Source organism: Neofelis nebulosa, chromosome 8, assembly GCF_028018385.1.
Source record: "Neofelis nebulosa isolate mNeoNeb1 chromosome 8, mNeoNeb1.pri, whole genome shotgun sequence".
In the NCBI taxonomy this organism is placed as follows: Eukaryota; Metazoa; Chordata; class Mammalia; order Carnivora; family Felidae; genus Neofelis; species Neofelis nebulosa.
This window is the reverse complement of record NC_080789.1, coordinates 85,223,748-85,243,777: the sequence shown is the minus strand read 5'-3', so window position 1 is coordinate 85,243,777 and position 20,030 is coordinate 85,223,748. Positions and strand designations below refer to the sequence as shown.

At 33.6% G+C, this 20,030-nt stretch overlaps 1 protein-coding gene across 20 annotated transcripts in view; it reads right to left on the bottom strand.

Annotated features, from left to right (window-relative positions):
* SOX5 (SRY-box transcription factor 5) overlaps window positions 1-20,030 on the bottom strand; it is a 1,021,816-nt gene that overhangs the window by 404,249 nt on the left and 597,537 nt on the right. For 5 of the 20 annotated variants that reach the window (XM_058743352.1, XM_058743353.1, XM_058743354.1 and 2 more), the window contains exon 1: window positions 8,716-8,887. The exons of 10 other annotated variants lie outside the window; for them this stretch is intronic. In XM_058743352.1, the coding sequence (XP_058599335.1) occupies window positions 8,716-8,753 (38 nt within the window). In that variant the 5' untranslated portion in view covers window positions 8,754-8,887. Of the gene's footprint in view, window positions 1-3,375; window positions 3,694-8,715; window positions 8,890-10,069; window positions 10,178-20,030 lie in introns of those variants that run through there. 5 more of the 20 variants (XM_058743370.1, XM_058743371.1, XM_058743367.1 and 2 more) reach the window with 4 other exon arrangements.

Sequence of the window (20,030 nt, the reverse complement as noted above, 5' to 3'; positions counted from 1 at the left end):
GAACTTGAGATGTTACACCCAGCTAATACCACTCTCCACGTGGTTTACTTATGAAAAAACCAAAATTAGTAAAGATACTGACACATGTAAATTTCTACCAGAAAAAGAGGAAACCATTTGATGTGTTAGAAAAATACTCACAATCCACAAAATATTGTTCATTTGATCCGTATGCCTTAGGCCTCTGACACTCAACTTTCTCATCCTTATCCAAAATCTCAAATATCTTTAAATTTTATTCAAGCACCCCTTGAGCCACCAAACTTCTTGAATTCAAATTTTCTCTTCAATATGCATGACAATGCTACCCTCAGATTTCAAAAGCTAGAACACTAGTATATTTAGTCTTCACAAAAGTGTTAGTGGCTCCCACTTATCTTTTAGTTTACTTATAAAAGTCCATATATTCTGCTCCTTTACTTTGATTCTTTACACTACTATTAGGATCTTTTGGATATGCTTTTCTTTCTCTAAAAGAATGCTTTTAAACCATTAATTATTTCTAAACTCTTTATAGGTCAAATTGGATCCATTTTATTTTTCCAGTTATGTTAATTTTTTAGAGGCAAATATACAACCATATTTCTATCCCATAATCCTTAGGGCTCTAAAAACAATAGCTCTTCCTTCTATTTTCTATATTCTAACTATGTTTAGGGCTGGAGGGAAATACAAGTTCTTTCCTGAGAAATGGCATTCAGTGTTATCTTTGGTTTTCTACTCCTAGGTGTTGTATGATTAATGGTACTTGGAATAGTACATAAACGTTTTCTTCACATCCTGATGATATTATGGGAGAGATGACGATCTGAATCTGACATTGTACATTTAGTTATCACTCATTCAAAGTTGAATTAATAAATGAATCAGAAATTGAATAGTTTGATCATCACTTCATTCCTTTCTCTACTAAAGGGTATATATTATCTAATGAATTTTCAACATAGATCTCTTGTAGTGCAGGTGAAAAAGAAGAAATAAGAACGTTAATTTTATGGGACATACATATTCCTGTAAACTGTTTTCCAACATATGACGAAACTCAACAGCAAATAAGGAGGGGGAGCATGAAACAAAGAGACATCAGGAAAAGAGCAAAAATAAAGTCTTTGGACTTTGTAAATTATTGCCCAACAAATCTGGCCCAGGTAAATAACCCAAAGAAATAATAGAAGGCAAACAAGTAAGACCTTAACTCTGGAATCAGAATAAAAATGTTTTAGAACTTTGTCAAGCAGCCTATAGTAGCTGTGAATGAAAAAGCATAGCATAAATAAAGCATTATTTTTTTTAATATTATGTTCTCAGGTGAAGGGTATTTCTCATTTTCAAAGTTTGTGTTTCTTTTTCATTACAATGTTCTTTTATTAGATAAGTATAAAGTTGTTTAAAATGACAACTCAACAGCTCCTATATGAAAGTTCTACAACCACTTCCCAAACAAACTATCCTCTTGGCATACTGATCCTAATTAATATAAAAAACTAAATAAAAGCAGAAACAAGAACAAAAAACAAAAAATAAAAAAACCAAACAAATCCAAAATCAGTAATAAAGTAAATCGTTTACTACATTTTAAAATAAATTTTGATTAAAAATGTATCAACCAAACACCATTTGGGCCTGTCTTTTTTTACTACTAGATTAAATATATATATATATATATATATATATATATATATATATATATACACACACACACACACACATATTAACAAGCAAAGCGGTTTAACCCTTTCCCTTCTTTTCCCAGTAGTGTCCTGAAGCCCTTAAGGAGAAGACACGTCCTTTATAAAATTGCTTCTCAGTGTCCCAACTGATCTAACTCTCTTAAGTTGCCAGTATAAAAACCTTGTAAGGCTTTGTTTTTTTTGGCCCAGACAGTAAATTTTATTTCTCCATATAACATCTATTCTGACTGTATCTGATTCTTAGGTTTCAATGTGACAGAAAAGATTGGGATGGGTAGGGGAGGCACATGTGCACAGAACATAATATAAAAGTCTCTGCATCTCCACAATGAGAAATATTAAAAATGAAGCTACTAATACATTTTTAAGAAAGATCATATTTTCTGTTTCTCAACATTTTCTTTTTTGAAAAACACATTCTTTCAAAGATGTGAAGAGCAGAAATAGAACGCTGTTACATATGAAAGTTTCAATGGATTTGCTGCCAGCAGCTTTTCTTTATAGTGTTCCTCTTACCTACAGTATGTGTTGGCACTGGCAGGTAGCCCTAATTCGTTAGTAGCCAAATTATTTTTGTCCCTGAAGTACGAGAAATCTCCATAGCACATGAATGAGACATGGTTTACTAGTTTACACACATTTTTATAACTCCAAGAAACCAAAACTCATTCACAAATGCTTTCATTTCAGCACAGAGAAGGGCTACAGAATACTAGAGATACCTACTTTGAATTCCTGTTCCCCACTCTCCATGAGAAAATAAAGAGGAAAAAAAATATTTTTAACTTCAATAAAAAAAAAAAAAACTTTGGTCCTTAATGCAAGAAAAACAAACAGCTTTCTGTTCATCACACTCCACATTTCAATAAAGTCAAAATATTTCAGTATAAGGTCTTAAGAAAAAATGTCATTTAGTAATAAACCTAAATGTCTTCAGATAAGAACTCATCATGACGGCACAGCAGGTATAGATAATGCGGTTCACAACTAGCATGCTCATATTTCATGATTACCAGCTCCATGTATATACTGTTACACCATCTTCACTAAGTAATAGAGAAAAAATAGGAAGAAAAAATAAGGAACACTTAGAAATAAACATGTAACACAAGTGATGATTCAGCCATAGCAAAAAAAAAAAAAAAATCTCTGAATTCTAAGGCAAGACAAAAGTAAATATATTAACACTAAAGAGCCAAGTGACTGAAATGTTACTTAGATAAAAGATTTAAAATACAATGAGACGAGTTCAGGTTTGAATTGATTTAAGGTTCAACACTGACTTCAAATGCCTATGGACATCTACAAGCTTTTGGTTTTAATTTTCCTTCTGTCATGTTTTATGGGTAAAAGTCCTTAAACTACCTTGTAATAGATTAATTACTTTCAAGCTGGGTGACAAAGGGCATAATGACCGGAAAATGATACAAAAGAAACAGAAGAAGCATGTTAACAAGTTTATCAACAAACCTGGGAAATTCTCATGAAGTACAGATTAAGGTTCAGTGGTTCCAAACTGGCAGCATTCAAGTTGGGTTCATATTTGGGTTTTTTGTTTTGTTTGTTTTTTTAAACCACCTGTCCTAAAACGACATTGTTTATGCTAATTATCTTTGTTTATGCCACAATTCTGTTTGTTTACCACATTCTTTTAAAATACCATATCCCTATAAACAGTTCTCACCAGAATTCTTCTAAATCTTGTTTCGGTCTGGTCCTTCTCGGCAGCCCACTGAGCAGAACGCAGCTCTACAATGAAGGCGCAAGAGCTGGGAACAAGTTTGAGTCTCTGACTCCTCAGGCTGGCAAAGGCAGGGAGTACTGCTGAGGTTTTACTCTCAGGCTCCAAGGGAAAAGGATACTGAATGTGTAGAAATGCAACACCCCCCTATTGGACAAGCAGAACCATACGCCACAGGATCTCCAGAGATGTATGAACTCTCAACTAGTAAGTGAAGGGAAGAATAGATAATGCTAAAGGGAAAGGCATGCAGTTTCCAAACTGCAGGAGAAAACACAGAAATCAGAAAGCATAACAAGTCTTCTCCTGAACCATGATCAGTTCCTGCTTAAAATGAAGGAATATGAAGCATTCTCCTAAGTGTCCCAAATAAACACTATTCACTCAAGCAAGATACTAACAGTCCTTATTTTTTTTTCTTCTCTAGCAATATCATTTGATGGTGTTCACTTATAGAGCATTTGATCTTTATATTTAATATAAATGATGATGCTATGAATCAATGAAAAGGATACAAAGAGAGAATGAATGAAGTAAGGAAGAATTTGCTATGTTTTAGTCCATTTCCTGTTCAATAGATATTTTCCACTAACAGGACGATGTTTCATGTTTTGGTCAAATCTTTGAACATCATTTTACCTGATTGCCATCATCTGGGTCAGACACCTGACATATTAAATTGTATGTGAGTTAGTATAAGAGAGATATGCAGATTGGTTTATTTCCCATGCTGCTAGTTAACCTCATTGAACTTATAAATGAACAACAAATTATGGAAGAAAGAAAAAATTCATCCATTATACTTTTTCAGCTAATCTTATTATAAAAAGGGAGATGTTCAATCTACATAATACACATTGGCATTATACATACTGCCATTAGGTGTTTGGAGAATTGACAGTGGGAAGAACAGACAATAAAGATCAGACTTTATCCATGAATGTAATTTTGCTTTTTAAATTCATGTGAAATTGCTTCTAATTCTATAGAGGAGTAACGTACTAAAGTATTAGAGCTGGTCTTGTTATTTGCCTCTCAGGTACGATGCATACACAGATTTTAGTTAAAAGCTCCCTAAGAACAGGTAAATACGTTACCATGTTATCTTAGGCTTATTATATTTGAGAAACATAAGATAAGAAAAGAACACATCAACATGTAAAGTAATCATAACATTCACACATTTCTGTATCTGTCAACTTGCTAAACACTGAGCAGCACACAGTGCCACCTGACATTTAACCCTTAATTGTTCTCGGTGATCAGTCAGGTCTCCTGCTATGTCTTCAGGATAGTACTAGCGTGTGACTGTGATAGAAGTATAGTGTGTCCAGTGTTTCAGGTAAGGTATATTCCTAATAGCTGAATTAACTTGCAAATTATTGAGACAGCAATTAAAACCTATCATCAGTGGTAGACACCCCTTCCTCTACAAAGTAGCAATAAAAATAAATAAAATGAATTAAGGCATGTATCACAATATCCTAAAAATACAACATCAAACTTATAGGTTTACAGTTGTGATAAGGTTGACAGATGTGAACAGATAACTTTCCTTTGATTCACACCTAGAGGTTACCTCCTGACTTGAATGCACTGATCACTCATAAAGTTTCTAACTAAGCTGAATAAATATGTCTGGGTAATAAATATTTTATTACTATGGCCAAACTTTACGTAATTCGAGTACCGCTAATGTAAGAGATATTCTTGCGGTCCGCTAATAGTAATTTTACATGGTAATTACAAAACAGCTTTTCACAGTACCTGATGTATATTTCTGTCTTTAGAAAAAAAGCACTTAAAATTTTCCTGATGTCAAAAATTATTTCTTTAGTCAACATGACTACAAAAAATTTTGATGGGAATATAGAGCAAATAAGTTAGAATTTTACTGCAGAAGGTTCAACTCCTGTAGTGGTCTTTTCAACATGTACAAAATAGACAGTCTGTTGTCTGTACCCGTTTTGAGAGAAGCAAAGAGGTGATACTATAAGCTTAATTTGCTTCATCCCACTACCTTTAATCCCAACTTTTTTCCTAGACATTATCAGCCTGTCTTCGTAAGCAATCATCTTACACTTGCTTTTTAATTAACTCTCTAACATAAAGCGATGAGAAAGTCTAACAAGTAGCTTAGTCATAAAACTATTACACTATAATCAAATAGGATAAATATAAGTATAAAGGAAATAATAACACAATACTATTGATAGTATTAAAATTTGTTTTTTTATTCATCAGAAAGAAGATAAAATTGATCTTTAAGGCAAATATTTTAAATATTTTCATTCTAGGAATATGAAAAAATAGAGTATTCTGAAAAGAAAAACCTTATGTCTTGATTTTTTATTATCACACTTTCTTTTAAAAATTTTAGGAGAGTTCAAGTGTTCTTTGTCATGATGCTATTAGTGACATTTAGATCATGTTGCCAGTTATGTTTCCTCTAAATAGTATAATGTAAAAGACATTGCTTACAAATAATGTCTCAGAACATACTTTGCCTATTCACCCACACCTGAGAATTGTGCTTTTCATTACTCATAATCAGTTATGACAGTGATGCTTAAAAATGAAAATAAAATATTTCTACTTGTTTACTTTTTAGAATCACTCTTCAATTTGTTCTACCTCCTGAACATTTTTTTTAACAATGAAACTGTTACAACTTCTGAATTATTTAACAAGTGCTTATTAGTCTGACAGCATTGACCATGTTCATTTCTAGGGCTGATAATACAGACATAACCAATCTAAATCCAAATTTTGATCCTGATATTTAAGTTTTGAATATATCTTGAAGTTCAAAATAGTCTACAGGTTGAAAAGAATAACAGAAGATGGATAGGACTCTACCAATGAAGTTAGAAAAAAAGATCACATAAAACTTCCAAAATATATGAACCCAAAGCCACTTATTTATAGCCTCTAGAGCAAACTACTTTATTTCATAAAGAAATGTAAAAGTTTTCTTTTCAGATTTCTAAGTTTGAGTGAATAACTCATCTATGGCAGGTAAGCAAACAGAATAAAAATTAACACTCAATGGAAATGACCTACTTATTCAATGAAAGTTGCAATAGTTGAGAAGAAAAAAAAAAGCTGACTATATGTGACAGTGCAGTTATAGCAAATATACCTCCTTTGGAGAATATAAATATTCAATATTAAGTCTGCAAGATATACTCTATGTGGGTGACTATAGATACTCACTCGTACAAATTCAGTGTAAACAAATAGTAATGAATTACTGAGATTTTTGTCTGTATTACCAATTACAACCACAGGGGAAATTATTAAGAAATTGTATACTGTATGACGTTTAAAAATTATTTCAGCTACTAATATTTCCAAATATTCTGTCTATACTAATAACTCTATTGATGATCAGTAGCTTATTTAAATAGCCAGCAAGAAAAGCATGCCTTTGGGTGACAATAAAATGAAATTCTCACCAGGAGTAAAAAAAAAAAAAGTTAAGAGATTTGAACATCAGAATAGTAAAGGGAAAAGTTTAGTTCAAAAGAGATAATTGAAAAAAATACAAATAAAGTTCACAGCAGGAAAGCTTGCCTATATAGAGAAATAGGTTACAGCCTGTTAATATGTAACTACCTTTTTATAAGAACAGTCTGTTAACAGGCTTACAAATCAGACTCAGAGTTTTATTTTCAAAAAGTATATAGAGTTGAAGGTAATCATGTGCTACTCTGTGCACGCTAGAAAAATTACTGTGGTATACATATTACAAACTGCAACACCAAGAATTAGTATGTCCCAATGTAAATAACTTCAGTATCTACATATGAAACAGGCTATATGTGCAAACAAAAGCTAACTATTTTAAGGAGTTAATATATAGAACTTTGAAAAAAATTAATTCAAGATTGTTAAGAAAGCTCAACCATTCACTGGAATTATCTTGTGAAGATGCACCCTAATTAAAAAAAAAAAAAGAGGAGGAAGAAGAGATGAAATGAAAGAAAGAAGACAGTATTAAAGTATACATGTTAGCTATTTTACTTTCTTCCTTGATCTGATGTTGGCTACTCTAATATGTGACCACATTCAAGCATTATTTTATTCTCAATACCCTTCTTCTCTTCCATTGCTTCACTTCTAGAATGTTTTAATCTTTGTCCTTTCTTTTTTCGTCTTTTCATATCAAATTCAGTCGTTTGAGCGATGAACAGCTTGACTTAGCATATTTTTAACCAGCTGGTCTAGCACCTAGCTTGCATTGCATAGTCAGATACAACAAATGTTTATACAGAAGGTAGCTTTCATGAAAATGAAAAAAAGCCTGGGTATCATGCATCCTGGCTTTTTTTAGCTTTTTTTTTTAATTCACCATACAGAATACAAAGTTTGAATTCTTTTTAATGGCAAACAAAATTCTATTTATAGTTCCAAAAAATGAACTTATGCTGGGATAAGAACTCAAATTTAAAAACTGCAATGTGTACTTATAGGAACACGAAGAGGGCTAAAATTTTTTCAAAGCCCTGTTTTACTTGCAACATCAAATGGAAGGATATTACACACATTTCTCTAAAGAGGAACTACTTAATTACAAATACACTTTTTCTCATCATAGCAAAAGGGAAAAATACAGTAAATCAAAATTAGTTTAAGACAACTAGCACAAAAAGTAGCTACTAAAACTTAGAAAGGGATCATCCGCATTTCGCTTTTCTTGACGTTTCCAGAGTACTATACTGATACACTGCTGTGATGTTAAATTTTCTTTAAAAAAAAATCTGCTCTCTTATATCAACAAAAGGTCATGTGCTTTACTAGGCAGCTTCCAAAGTTTTACGGAAGGATCAGATAGGAACTTATAGCCTCTGTTTTAACCACCACTGAACCCTTCTGTCACCCCAGAAATTAGGAGGCAGAGATATTGAAAATGGTAACACTCTGCACAAAAGCATTTAAAAAGGTGAAGAAGGGGAGAAAAATATCAATGAAGGAAGAAAGTAAGAGAAGGAATGAGAAAGAGAAAACCAGCGAGTGGAAGCGAGAGAGATGCTTAATGTTCATTTAATTTCCTGTTATAGGACACAACCTAAAAACATTAACAGAAATCTCGGAGACTTTGCCAATCAGTTCAATTTGGTCCGGGCAATCACAACAAAAATCAGCTAACAAGATTGCAGAAGCACTAGCTAAAAGCTTTTCTAACAAACACGTTTTAGGGAAGCATCTTCCAATTGATTCAGAGATGACTGTAAAATGAGAGTTGTACTTCAATATATTAGGGGGGAAAACTGTACTCACCTTTCAAACTCCTGAGGTAAATCAGGGTCAGTAAGCATGCTGGAAAAGCACAATTTCCCTTTGTCACAGCAGCCACCTATGATCGTCTCCAACTGAACCTGTCAAGTGAGTCCAAACCTTCTAAACCAATTGATTTTCTCTCTCTCTTCCCTTCTCTTCTCTCCCTCTCTCCCTCCCTCCCTCCCTCTCTCCCTCTCTCTCAATCTCTCTCTCTCTCTCTCTCTCTCTCTCTCTCTCTCTCTCTCTCTCTCTCTCCCCTCTCCCCCCCCCCCCACCCTCCTCTCCCTCTCCTAGGACTCCTTGACCAGTCTCTTAAAGGGGTAGCGCACTTCCAGCAGCGGGGTCTGGCTGCTCCCCCCCTCCGCGGGAGCCGCGCTCGGCTGCAAGGCACTAGACAACCTCAGGGTGCCTGTCCTTTCCTTTTAATTCGCTCTTCTAGACATCACCGAATGTGAGAAGTCAACTCATTTAACACGTCTCCCATACTCTCTCTCCTCTAAATAATAAGTCACACACACACACACACACACACACACACACACACACTCACACTCATACACACACAAAACAGTATGATTTTTTAATGCATTTGCTGCTCATTAAAAGAGAAATCTGTATACTAAGAGAATCACGACTAAACTGCATTTATTAACTAATTAAGCAAAAAAAATAGATGTTGGTAATATCATTTTTACACAAAGAATTGTTAGTCCCTCTCACCCCTTTCTAGGCTCTCTCCGTGCGCACACGGAAACACACACACACACACACACACACACTCACATACACACAACAATCAGGCATTGTTCTGAGGGAAGAAAAGCAACTTTGACAGATTGAAATATAGCAGAGGCCCCTTCAAGGAAACCTGTAAACAACTTGTCACTCACTCTGTCGGTCTCACTGTTAGCTCGTGCTTTCCACAAAGTGGTGCGAACGTCCTGGCAACCCAACCAAAGTTTCCTCAGCTCCAAACTCCATAAAACACGATGTGCGATGTGGAGGGGAATAGGTATCCACATGCCAAAATAATACACACACGAGGGAACAAAAACCCAAACCACACCAGAAAGATGGTACCAACAAACTGTCCTGTCGGGGATTGCTGGGGAGGTCAGAGGTAGGAAGCGCTCCCCTGGCTGTGGGTCTCTTTAATTTCCTCTGCCCAGGCAGCCACAGATAACAAGGTGGACAAACTATGGCTTTACAGATCCTAAGCTGGCTGGCAAGGCACAGCCTCCATAGCAGTTCCAATTATCTAGATAAAAATCTGGCAGGCGAGGAAGGTAATCAGGTAATGTACCTTTGACATGAAATGACAGAGGCACATACACACACAGAGAAAGACACTTACACAGACACGCATGCAGAGATGGTGGCTGCCCCGCGCACCGCAGCATCTGGTCAGGGAGTGAGCACACACTCACCAACACGAGATAGTGTGCATTCTTCACACACACACACACACACACACACACACACACACACACACTCAGTCACTCACACACGCTCTCCACTCCTACTGGGAGGGTTCATTCTGCACAAAAGGCTACATTACAGAGCCCGCCCCAATAAGGGAAAGAGAGAAAAAAAAGCCTTCCATTGTTGAGAGGGCAGGTCAGTTGATTAGATTTTCTGTGGAGAATTCCACGAGGAAATTCCCTTCAAAGCCGAAGTGATTAACTGGGGGCTATTCTGGAAATGGAGCAGACAATGGCTCAATAGTCTGCACAGCCAATGTCCAGGCTGGCACTGAACTCACTTTAAAAAAAAATAAAAGCCAGACTCCCTGTTCTTTTCCACACATTCCCCCCCAACCCCCTCCACTCCTTCCAACTTCCCCTCCCAATTCCTTTTATTTTGCAGCTGGACAACATTAAGGGCCTTTAAAACCACAAGGGTTGACCCCATAGCAGTTTGATTAGGTCCCACTTTTTTTTTCTGGCGACAGGCAGACAGTAAGTTTACTTTTTTAGACATAGACACCTTACACATATTCCAAACAGAAAAACCAGTTATTAACCTTCTCATATTAATAAATGTATTCTTCATTGAAAGCTTATACATTTTTTGACAAAGTTGATAATGACTTAATAACAGGATCCATCATTCACAGGATATCCTAAAAATAAATGTATACATATAACAAAATCAATGTGGAATAAGATTTAAGCATGTCACTATGGAGTTAAGATACTAACAAAACACAGAATGATGACCCACCCTGAAAAAGCTGTTAACAAGGGATGTGGCAAAAATGACTTGATGCTGACATGATTTTCTTTTTCAGCAGTTGGGGAAGGGGGAAGGATATTACTCACTATTCTTGTCATTAACCTCAAATTATTTTTTTCATTACAACAACAACCCATTCCTACATAGCAAAATAAGTGAATTGTTGCATTTATTTTAAATACCTATTTTTTATTTAAGACCTTATGGGACCTACAATCTAATATGGTCTAATTGATAAAGTATACAAGAAATAATTTTGTATATTGTTAACAGTGGTTATGGGAACTAGGGAACGGTAGCTGCATGGCTGCGCACACTTTAAAAAATAGTTTTTAAAAGATTTCCTAATTAGGGTATCTTGTTTCATCTAATATCAATAGAGAAAAATGAAGATGGAGGGAGGGTGAGTTCCTAGGGGCAATGGGAGATGAGATCAGGAAAAGGAGGAGGCAGCAAGGAGAGGATGCAGGGAGAGCACAAGGAGGAGACATAGTGGCAGCATAAAGATAGAAACAAAGATAATGGCCATAAGGCAGGATGCTGAGATCCGTATGGTCCCAGCTGCTGTCTTGCCACAGCTACTACCTCTGGTTGTTTCTCTGAAACTCTAATCCAGAAGGTCACCAGAGCAGGTAAGAAAGCGAGTATGAGTTTCTGAGGCCAACTTTACTAGAAAGGAAAAATGCTCATATCAGAATCTTCCTTGCCTTTGGTTTTATTTTCATAGACTCTTGATCTATGTATTGGTAGGTATACATATGTGAAATAAACACAAAGAACATATAGGAAAATGTTAAATGGTTTGGAAGTTAGTTTACAATCTCAACATGTTTCTATAAACATCCCTATAGCCTTTCCAAAACAAATTATTTCTTGCACAATCATCACTGCTAAGCAAATTGAAACAGACTAGGAACTAGACAGAAAATCTGCCCAATATAATAATGATTATTCTAATAATGATACTTTGAATTAATGGAACTCCAAGCTCATAAGGAATTTTGTTCACATAGATTAGCTCATGGATCAGAAAAGAGTGAATACTGGTATATCCTTCTTTCCCAGTGTTTAAACTTGGGCAAGAGGAATTTAAAGTCATACAACTAATTAGTGGCCCATTTGTTACTTGAAACCAGATCTTATTTCACTTGTGACACCATAATACAGAATAAAATAACAATCCAGAATTTATAGCTGAATGAAAATCCCAAGATAGTACTTACTTTTAACAGACCTAAAGGCTTTCAAATAATTGTTAATAAAATTCAATTTGATATAATCTCATTGGCACTAAGTTGGTGCTGTATTTGATGGTTGAATGGAATAAATATTTTAAATGTATCTCTCTAGGCCGTAGAAGTTTTCTCTCGTTTGAGTTCTCTATTGCAAATTAACATTTCTGCAAGACTTTAGGATGTCAGCAAAAGAGAAGGCAATTCTAAAATGTTCTTCTCAAATCCTGTTATTGATAATATTATAAAATGATTCAATTGATCCAATGAATCCAATATTTAATAGTAAATTATTATAAATACTTTTATTTTATATTAAATGTTAAAATGTGTAAATATTAAATATGTGTTAATGACTAGCACAATATATGTGTTAAATAAATCTATATCCTTTATCAATTGCCTGAAAAGTTTAAGATATTCAATTTGTTATATATCTGATATTCTCACCCAATGTGGGGCTTGAATTTAGGACCCCCAGATTAAGAGTTGCATGCTATTCCAACTGAGCTACGCAGGCACCCCCAGGTAAGTACTACAGCTTTAAAAGGAGAATTCAAGAAAAATTTGTAACAAATCTAATTATATATATGACTAAAATTCAAATTGTTTCATATCCAAGCCCTCTAGGATAAACACGGTAAGGAAAGTTAAAACCAAAATAAATAAGCAAATGATCAGAAAGCACTAATGATAACTGAATAATAATTAAATTGGTAGGAAATATAAAAATGTCTACACACAAAGGTACACAAACAGAAATACATCTTCAGAGCAGAAGAGAGCACAAACTACAATAGAAACTCCATAAAACAATTTTTCACTTAATGAGTCTCTTTGACACTGCTGAAACAGTATTCTGGAGAATGGACTGAACCTGAAAAGTGTGCTTTTGAGTTCATGTTGTTTCCATTGCAAATATAAAAAGGAGACTCACACAGGCTAAGGAAATACAAGATATGCTTGGGAACACTGTTGGAAAATTCTCAAAGAGAATATCAGGAACTTTAAAGATCATAGACAAGTTATTTCCAAACTTAACCCTTTCCAGACAATGTTTCAAGCAAGCATTTCTAATATTTTTCTTCTAATTTTATTTTATCTGATTTTCTTTATGTTTATTTATTTTTTGAGAGAGATTGAGAGAGAGAGACAGAGACAGAGAGACAGAGGCAGAGAAGGAGCAGGGAAGGGGCAGAGAGAGAGAGAGGGAGACACAGAATCCAAAGCAAGCTCCAGGCTCGGAGCTGTCAGCGCAGAGTGAAATGCGGGGCTCAAATCCACGAACTGTGAGATCATGACCTGAGCTAAAGTCAGATGCTTAACTGACTAAGCCACCCAGGTGCCCCTTTTTCTTCTAATCTTAAAAGGAACTGTTTAATTCCTCTACTTTAAGATATAATTGTTACACACCTTCTACTTTAATAACTGAAATTGCAATATGTTGTCACGGGTACAGATTACATTTTGATATTTTATGAATGTTCCTACCATCAAGCTACAGCTTTCACATTTTATGGAATTTGGAAGGTTATTTTTGAGAAATAAAACATTTAGTATTATAACCACAATAAATTTAAAGCAAATCAGTGTCAGACAATACCAACATTTGACACAAGAGGCTTTAAGAAAATGTACACCTATTTTTCCCCCACGATGTTATTTACTTCATCACAAGAACATTTGAAAAGAACCCACTCTCTTAAAAAAAAAAAAAAAAAAAAGAAACACAAAACTTGCAACCAATGTACATCTGTGAGTCATTCACCAAATGCCTGATAAGCTCACCATGACCTATCACGTGTGGCTTCAAACTGACTTAGAGTCTTGTAATTGGACCTCTTCAGAAAACAACTAAGAAATTCAATAGCTCATGGTTTTAAAAATACCTAAACTTTCAATTTCCCATAATGCATTTTTTTTTGCCAGGAAATTGGCATATAATAAGAGGTTATAAATTCAAGGTTTTTGTACCCTCATACTTTCTGTATTGCCATTTGGTTAGTTAGAATATGAATTTTCCTCAGATCACGTTTTTGACCAACTAGTGTTCTTTAAGTGTTCCTTTTCACTTTAGAAACTCCATTGTCATACTTGTCTCAAAGAGCTGATGCCATTCCCAGTCATAGTTCCCACTGATTGATACCTTACTATTTATCTCCTTTAGAATAATTTAAAGTGACAAAATGATAAATTTTATTTTTTGAGAACTTTCTATCATAACTGTGAAACATATAAAACAAATGATCTCATAATATTAAAAAAAAAACTACATTAGATATGTTGCTGTATTATCCCAACTACAAATGAAGCAACCAAGGCTAACCAATAAGTTAATTAATCTATCTGTGGGCCCACAACTAATAGGTACAGAGATGGAGAACATCAAACCTAATAACATCTTTCCTTGAAGTTCTCAAAAGTCACCAAATTCTGACTTATCTCAATATAACCTAATAGTAATTCAATATTGAGTACACAGGAAAGTGTTCATAAGTATGTTTTAATGCTAAGTGACAGTCCAAACTTTGAACAAAGTTACGTAGAATGAAGATTGCCCCATCCTCACAAATAACTTAATATAAAAGATGGTTCTTTGTACAACAATTAAAAAGAATTAAATAATAGTACTCTTATCCAATTTATGGTGATAATAAACATCAAAATTAGTACTACTCATCATATAACTTGGCTCTTTTTAACAAAATAATTTCTAAACATTCTCTTTCTTTTTTTAAGGAAACATTCATTTTTATTTTATTTTATTTTATTTTATTTTATTTTATTTTATTTTATTCTAGAGACAGCATGATCAGGAGACAGGGGCAAAGGGAGAAGGAGAGAGAGAGAGAGAGAGAGAGAGAGAGAGAGAGAGAGAGAGAGAGAATGAGAGAGAGAAAGAAAGAAAGAAAGAAAGAAAGAAAGAAAGAAAGAAAGAAAAAGAAAGAAGGGAATATCTCAAGCAGGCTCCACGTTTAGCACAGAGCCCAATGCAGTGCTTGATCCCAGGACCCTGGGATCATGATGTGAGTGGAAACCAAGAGTGGGATGCTCAACTGACTAAGCTGCTGAGGCACCCCTAAATATTCTCTTTCTCAATATGATAATATTTGGTATCACAGGGAAAATACAGGAGCCTATTTTGCTGTTCCCTATGTAACTACTTTGCAATGGAATTTCTGTCTTATAGAATGAATCATTTCAGGAAAATAAGAACAACTGGACTTATACTTTATTTATTTATTTATTTTTTTATTTTTTTGCTCATTACACAATCATCTTTCCTTGTGATAAGTGGTGATTTCTAATGGTTTGCAGTTCATGAGGATGAGAGGTACATGAACCAATCACTCTGGTGGTAAAAATCATGATTCCTATTGAGTAAAAAAATCCATATAACTCATGAAAATAGAAGCCATATACATGGGATCATACATTAAAAGAGTGCTCTTAACCATCAAACTTTCTGTATTATTTTCAACCTGGAAAGAAATTCAGGGAATGTACTGCATTGGCATTTTACCTAGAGGCAGACCCAAAGTGAGAAGTAGCACCATAATGTTGCTACAATGTAGGTTGGGTTCTTACTTAGTAGATGATTTTTGCAAAATAGTACACATCTTTCAGGGAAGTTTTTCACTATAGATGTTATATGCATTTCTTGGTATTAACTAATCAGAGTAGAAATAAGAGATAAAACTGAGTAAATTAGGAAAACATTTGAACATTTAGCTTCACTTTTAAGTTAATTACACCTATCTATCATTTATAGTCTTCCTTTGCACACCAAGTAGATGCTAAATCTTAATCCTAGTAAATGAAAATGTTACCTATTAACAACGTTGTCTACTTACATCTAGAGCAGCCCAGGTGAAAGAATTATGGCTAAACTGAAATGTAGGAGTTTGTGTTCTAAGATAGACTCTATTCCCTCCTTACTAGTGGCATGGTTTAACTTAAATCTTTAACATCTCAGGAAAAATGATTTTTAAGGTCCCTCTGACTCTCAAATTCTGACTCTATAATCTCTTCTTCGATAAGTCAATTTATAATGTGCAAAATAAAATTTCCTACCATTCTCAGTTTTATCCCAATTATATTTCCTTTTAAAAAATGTTTTGCAACTACTCCCTGTAGCTTATTTTAATCCTTTTAAATATGTAACAACTCGGCATTCACATGTCAATACAAGATGATGAGAAAAATAAATCTATCATTAATGAAAGTTAATTCTGCTAAATTCCTTTAAGTTAAAATCATCAGGAGAACTTAACTGGTCACAGAAAATGGCCATGTTTTCAAAAGAACTAATTTTATGACAAAATTCACCTCTTTGTGATTCTGAAAAATTTGTTGTACTTGAATTTTCAAATCACAACTCTTATTTTTTTCCGATATGTATGAATAAACTTATTAGTACTATCCCATAAAGAGAATTAAAAGCAGTTTCTTACTACACTGAACATGTCATATGTGTGTGATGGTAGTGAGTGGCAAGCATGGAGAAATAAACGAAAGTGATTCTACCTTTATCCAGAATTTTAAAACATCAAATGAGAAACTCAAACTAAAAAGTTGAAATGATAGAAATCCTGACAGGTAAATTGTGTTCAAGAAAACCTAGTTTTTAAAATAAATTTTGTGAGCACTCTGTAGAACCCCTGCCAAATAGACAGCTTCTTTTATTTGTATTATTGTTAAAAAAATGACTCACTGCTGTAATTTAGAAAATAATTCAGTCAGACTATACACAGGATGAAAATGTAAGAAAACAGATATTACCAAAAGAATGTATTCATTTGACGACTCGATAAGTATGTATCAAATCTTTAACTCATAAGTGTATAGTGTGTGTGTGTGTATGTGTGTGTGTGTGTATATGTGTGTATACACACATATACACACACACACATATATATATTAACATATATGTATTTGTATACTTCCTGTAATAAATGTATATATATTTGTAAACTTCCCTGAAACTGAAGAACTATTTAGGTATCAAATGGTGTATTAGTATTTTAAAATACCTATTAATTAACTCTAAACAAATCAGGGATTTGCAATCAGAAACATTTATTTTAAAATCTCGCTTGAAGTCAGAGCATAGACTACAAGACTATATAAGCATTTGTAACACAGGCCAATATCCTAAGACATCTTAATATGATATATATATATATATATATATATATATATATATATATATGTGTGTGTGTATATATTTTATATAATATATAGTATATATTATATATACTAAATACTATATAAGTTCTTACCAACTAGAAATCTACAATTTTTACACAGATAATTTCATTTACTTTTCAAAACAAATCTAGAGTGTCTCAGTTACTGATATCAGTTCCACGTCATAGAAAAGGTAAGTGAAATACAAGGACAAAAATTATCCAGCTTCTGAATACACAGCTTGTCAGAGGCAGAACCACAATTTCACACAAGTCTTCTAATTACAAACCTAGTGCCCATTACACTGTGCAAGAGAGCTACTTCCAAAAATTATAGGCAACACAAAATCAAATGATAAAAGTATTAATTAGGGAGACAAATAAAATTCTGTGGGGAGTTTAAGTAACAAGTGATCTTAAAATATGATGACCATTTTCTGAACTTCAAGAATTTAGAATTCGTTTGTTGGAGTTAATAAAATATAGATCAGAGAATCAACTGAAAACCCCAGAAGCACTATGAGAATTCAAAATTACAGTGGGGAAAAAAAGTAATATGTAGAAATCAATAACTTTCATATATATGCTAACACACAGCTATTAAGAGATAATAAGGGGGGAAAAAGGCCCTATTAGGATTTGTAGCACAAAAGATAAAAGAGCTAAGAAAGAATGCATTCACATAGAAGACTGAATTGAAGAAAGTTTTAACATATATTGAAAGACATACCATGTTCCTGGATAGGTAGCATCGATATCATAAAAAAAATGTCTTTTCTTTCTAAATTAATGTATAAGCTTATTATTGAATTCAAACTAAAATACCAGCATATGTTTAAAACACTATATAAATTCATTCAAAAGTTAATGTGAAGCAAACAAAACAAAGAGGAATAATCAGAAAAACTGAAAAAGAATAAGGTCTCAGATCACCAGAAATTAAAATATAATATAGAGACTCAAAATTTTTTTAAAAATGTATATTGAACAGATTCAAAGACCAAAGGAATAAAAAAGAAAGTACTGAAAAAAAAAACCAACAAGACAGAGTGGGTATTTAGTATATTCTATTTAGTAAATAGAATAGTAAATAGTAAATAGTAAACTCCATGCAAATAGGAGTAAAAATTCCAAATGGATAAAGATTCAAATGCAAAGAATAAAACAAAACAAAAATAATAAAACAAACAACAACAAGAATAATGTAAATCTACCAGAAGGGAAACTAAGCAATTTCCAATATAATCTTGGAGTAAAGAAGTCTTACTAACAATGGATCAAAATTCAGAAGCCATAAAATTAAAAAAAATAAATAAATCCAACCATATAAACACAAAAACTTTTGGATGATAAAAGGCACCAAAAAAAAAAAAAAAAAGACATGAGACAAATTGGGAAAAAAATATATGCAACTAATATCAAAGGAAAGAGTGAGTCTCTATATGTGAAAAGTTCTTTGAAATCCATAATAAAAGGATCAACAATCCAACAGTAAAACAGATAAACAATATAACTCGCCCAAAGAAAAGGAAATAGAAATGGTTCTTAAACAAAGGAAAGATGTTCAGCATTCTTTAATACAATCTACGATGACAATGTGATAACCATTGTTTTTAAATCTATCAGCTTGGCAAAAAATCAAAACTTTATTGAATATTTGATGTTAAATTGTATTATTTATTCATAAACAATTTGTTCTCTCCCTTGCTATACTCTAAGGTGATGGAGTCTACTTCTTACCTCATTGACTTTGTCTTAAGACATGTTCTTTGCTTTAGACAATGGAATATGGAGCTTTCTGTATGAAAGATTCATTTGGCTCAGCCACCTCATCTTGTTTCTGTCTTTCTCCATGAGAATAGCATATACAAGACCAGGACTAGTCACCTCGGCCTAGATCTTACAATAGGAGGAGACATGGAGTCAAGGGTACTCCAGCCCAGTCCAATCAAGCCAACAAATGCAGCTGACCCCGGTACATCCAGAGCCCTCATGTAACACATACAAGAAAAAAAAATCACAATAATTGTAATCCATTGATAGAGTGGGATTGTTTGTTACAGCAAAAGCTTACTACTATTTACAGTCTTGTTTGTGACTTAGGGAAACTGGCACTCTTGCATATTACTATTAGAAATATATATCAATATAACCTTTATGGATGGCAATTTGGAAATATCTACCAAAATTACAAAGCAAATTCCACTTCTGGGAATTTATTAGAGATATACTTTGACATGTGCAGAACGTTTTGTATCCAAAGTTAGTCACCGTAGAACAGCATGCAATAGCAGAGGACTGGTAATACCCCAAGGGTCTATTATTTAGGGGTACAACAACACAATGGTATACTATACAGCTATTTAAAAAAAAAAGACTGTAACTATACACTGAATCACACACACAAAAAAAGATCTTCAGTAAATTATTGACCTATATTCAGGGCAAAACAAAATACATAACTGAGAACTGAGCATAGTATGCCACAAAATGTGTGAAAATAAAACATCCAGTTTCTTTTTGCTTGTATATGCATAAGAAAACAATGAAAGGACACATAAAAAAATAAAACAAAAACAATTATAATGGTGGGGCAGGGAGAGCTGGGAACTGACCAGATGTAAGATATGTGAGTTAAAACTTCTTGCTATATGGTGTT